Source organism: Antrostomus carolinensis, unplaced genomic scaffold (assembly GCF_000700745.2).
Source record: "Antrostomus carolinensis isolate BGI_N321 unplaced genomic scaffold, ASM70074v2 scaffold41896, whole genome shotgun sequence".
Lineage (NCBI taxonomy): Eukaryota > Metazoa > Chordata > Aves > Caprimulgiformes > Caprimulgidae > Antrostomus > Antrostomus carolinensis.
The window spans coordinates 1-1,301 of record NW_010323302.1 but is presented as its reverse complement, the minus strand read 5'-3'; the positions used below and the strand labels follow the sequence as shown (position 1 = coordinate 1,301).

The window sequence follows — 1,301 nt, the reverse complement described above, 5'->3', positions numbered from 1 at the left end:
CACCCCCTGTGCCCACCCCGGAACCCATCTTTGTTCACCTGTTGGCCACTGGATGTTGTCCTGCACCAGGGTCTCACGCAGCGTCCCGTCCATTGCGGCTGTCTCAATCTTGGGGTGGTTGCCCCAGTCTGACCAGTACATAGTTCTGCAAAGGACACAGGCAGGTCATTCCCAGCAGGGGATCAAAGATGGGAAGAGCAGGGCAGTTTGATGCCCCATTGATGGAGAAACCCTCCCACGTTCTCCCCACAATGTCACAGAGTCACAGACAGGACCCCAATGGGCCAGTGACTTGACCTGACACAGAGAGTGATGCTGGGGGACCGGGAGCTTCCACCATGGATGGGCTTACTGGTGAGAGGAGCAAGGGTGAGGGCTGGGCAGAGGGAAGGGAGGAAGGGTTGAGTCTCTCACCCCCTAAGCGGGTCGACTACGATGGCGTGGGGCTCATCAATCATGCCCGAGATCAGCGTCTTGCGATTCTCTCCTTTCATCTGCGCCACCTCAATGACATCTCGCCCCGAGTCTGTCCAGTAGATGTTTCCAGCAACCCAGTCGATGGCGATGCCCCGCGGCATCTTCAGCCCTGAGATCTGTGAAGGGCAGAAAGTGGGGAGAGGTGAGGGGAGAAGAGGACGCCAGCAGCCCGGCCTCGGTGCCTCCCGCCGTGCCCCTGACAGAGCTCACGTTCAGGTGGGTGACGCCGCCGTCGATCTGGCGCCGGTTGCGGTTGGAGGCAGTGGAGGCAGCAGAAGATGCAGGCAGCTCCCGGTACGAGATCCTGCCCGTGTGCCAGTTGGTCCAGTAGATCTTGTTGCCCTTAACGTAGATGTCCATGGCGTCGATGCGCACGTTCTCATCGCCCTGGAAGGCTGGCTCGTAGGCTGAGTTGGGGTTGAAGGGATACATGCTCCGGATCTTGTTGTCGTCCGCGATGTAGAGGATTTGGTGCTCTGAGCCTGCAGAGGAGGAGCTGTTGGCACAGGCTGGGCTGGGAGCATGGGGGTCAGCCCAGCTCCGTGGTGGGGCAGGGGACAGGGTCGCTGGGAGCCTGGCATCCCCTTGGGGTTTGCTCTGCCAGACAAGGACAGACTGACCGGCAGAGCCCGGCATCTGCCCTTGGCAGTGCCAGAAGGAAGAGTGAGCAGAGGTGCTGGGGGAGGAGGAGGAGCAGGGAGGGAAGAGGATCATGCAAAGTGGCACGGGCACACACAGGGTCTGTGCACGCCCCGTTCCCTCCTGACCTTCTGCCTTGCACATGTTGTCCGTCTTCATGAAGTTCTTGGCGCAGCTGCAGACGT

The 1,301-nt window shown here is 60.6% G+C and overlaps 1 protein-coding gene across 1 annotated transcript; it reads right to left on the bottom strand.

Moving 5' to 3' along the window:
* Positions 1-38: 38 nt before the first annotated feature.
* On the bottom strand, positions 39-1,293 carry LOC104518053 (low-density lipoprotein receptor-related protein 1; the record flags this gene model as incomplete). Its single annotated transcript, XM_010170542.1, has 4 exons — positions 1,245-1,293; positions 688-959; positions 415-593; positions 39-145 (listed from the first exon to the last, which is right to left on the bottom strand). Coding segments are annotated over exons 1-4 (589 nt in total), but the record flags the coding sequence as incomplete, so codon positions are not given.
* Between the last annotated feature and the right edge of the window lie 8 nt (positions 1,294-1,301).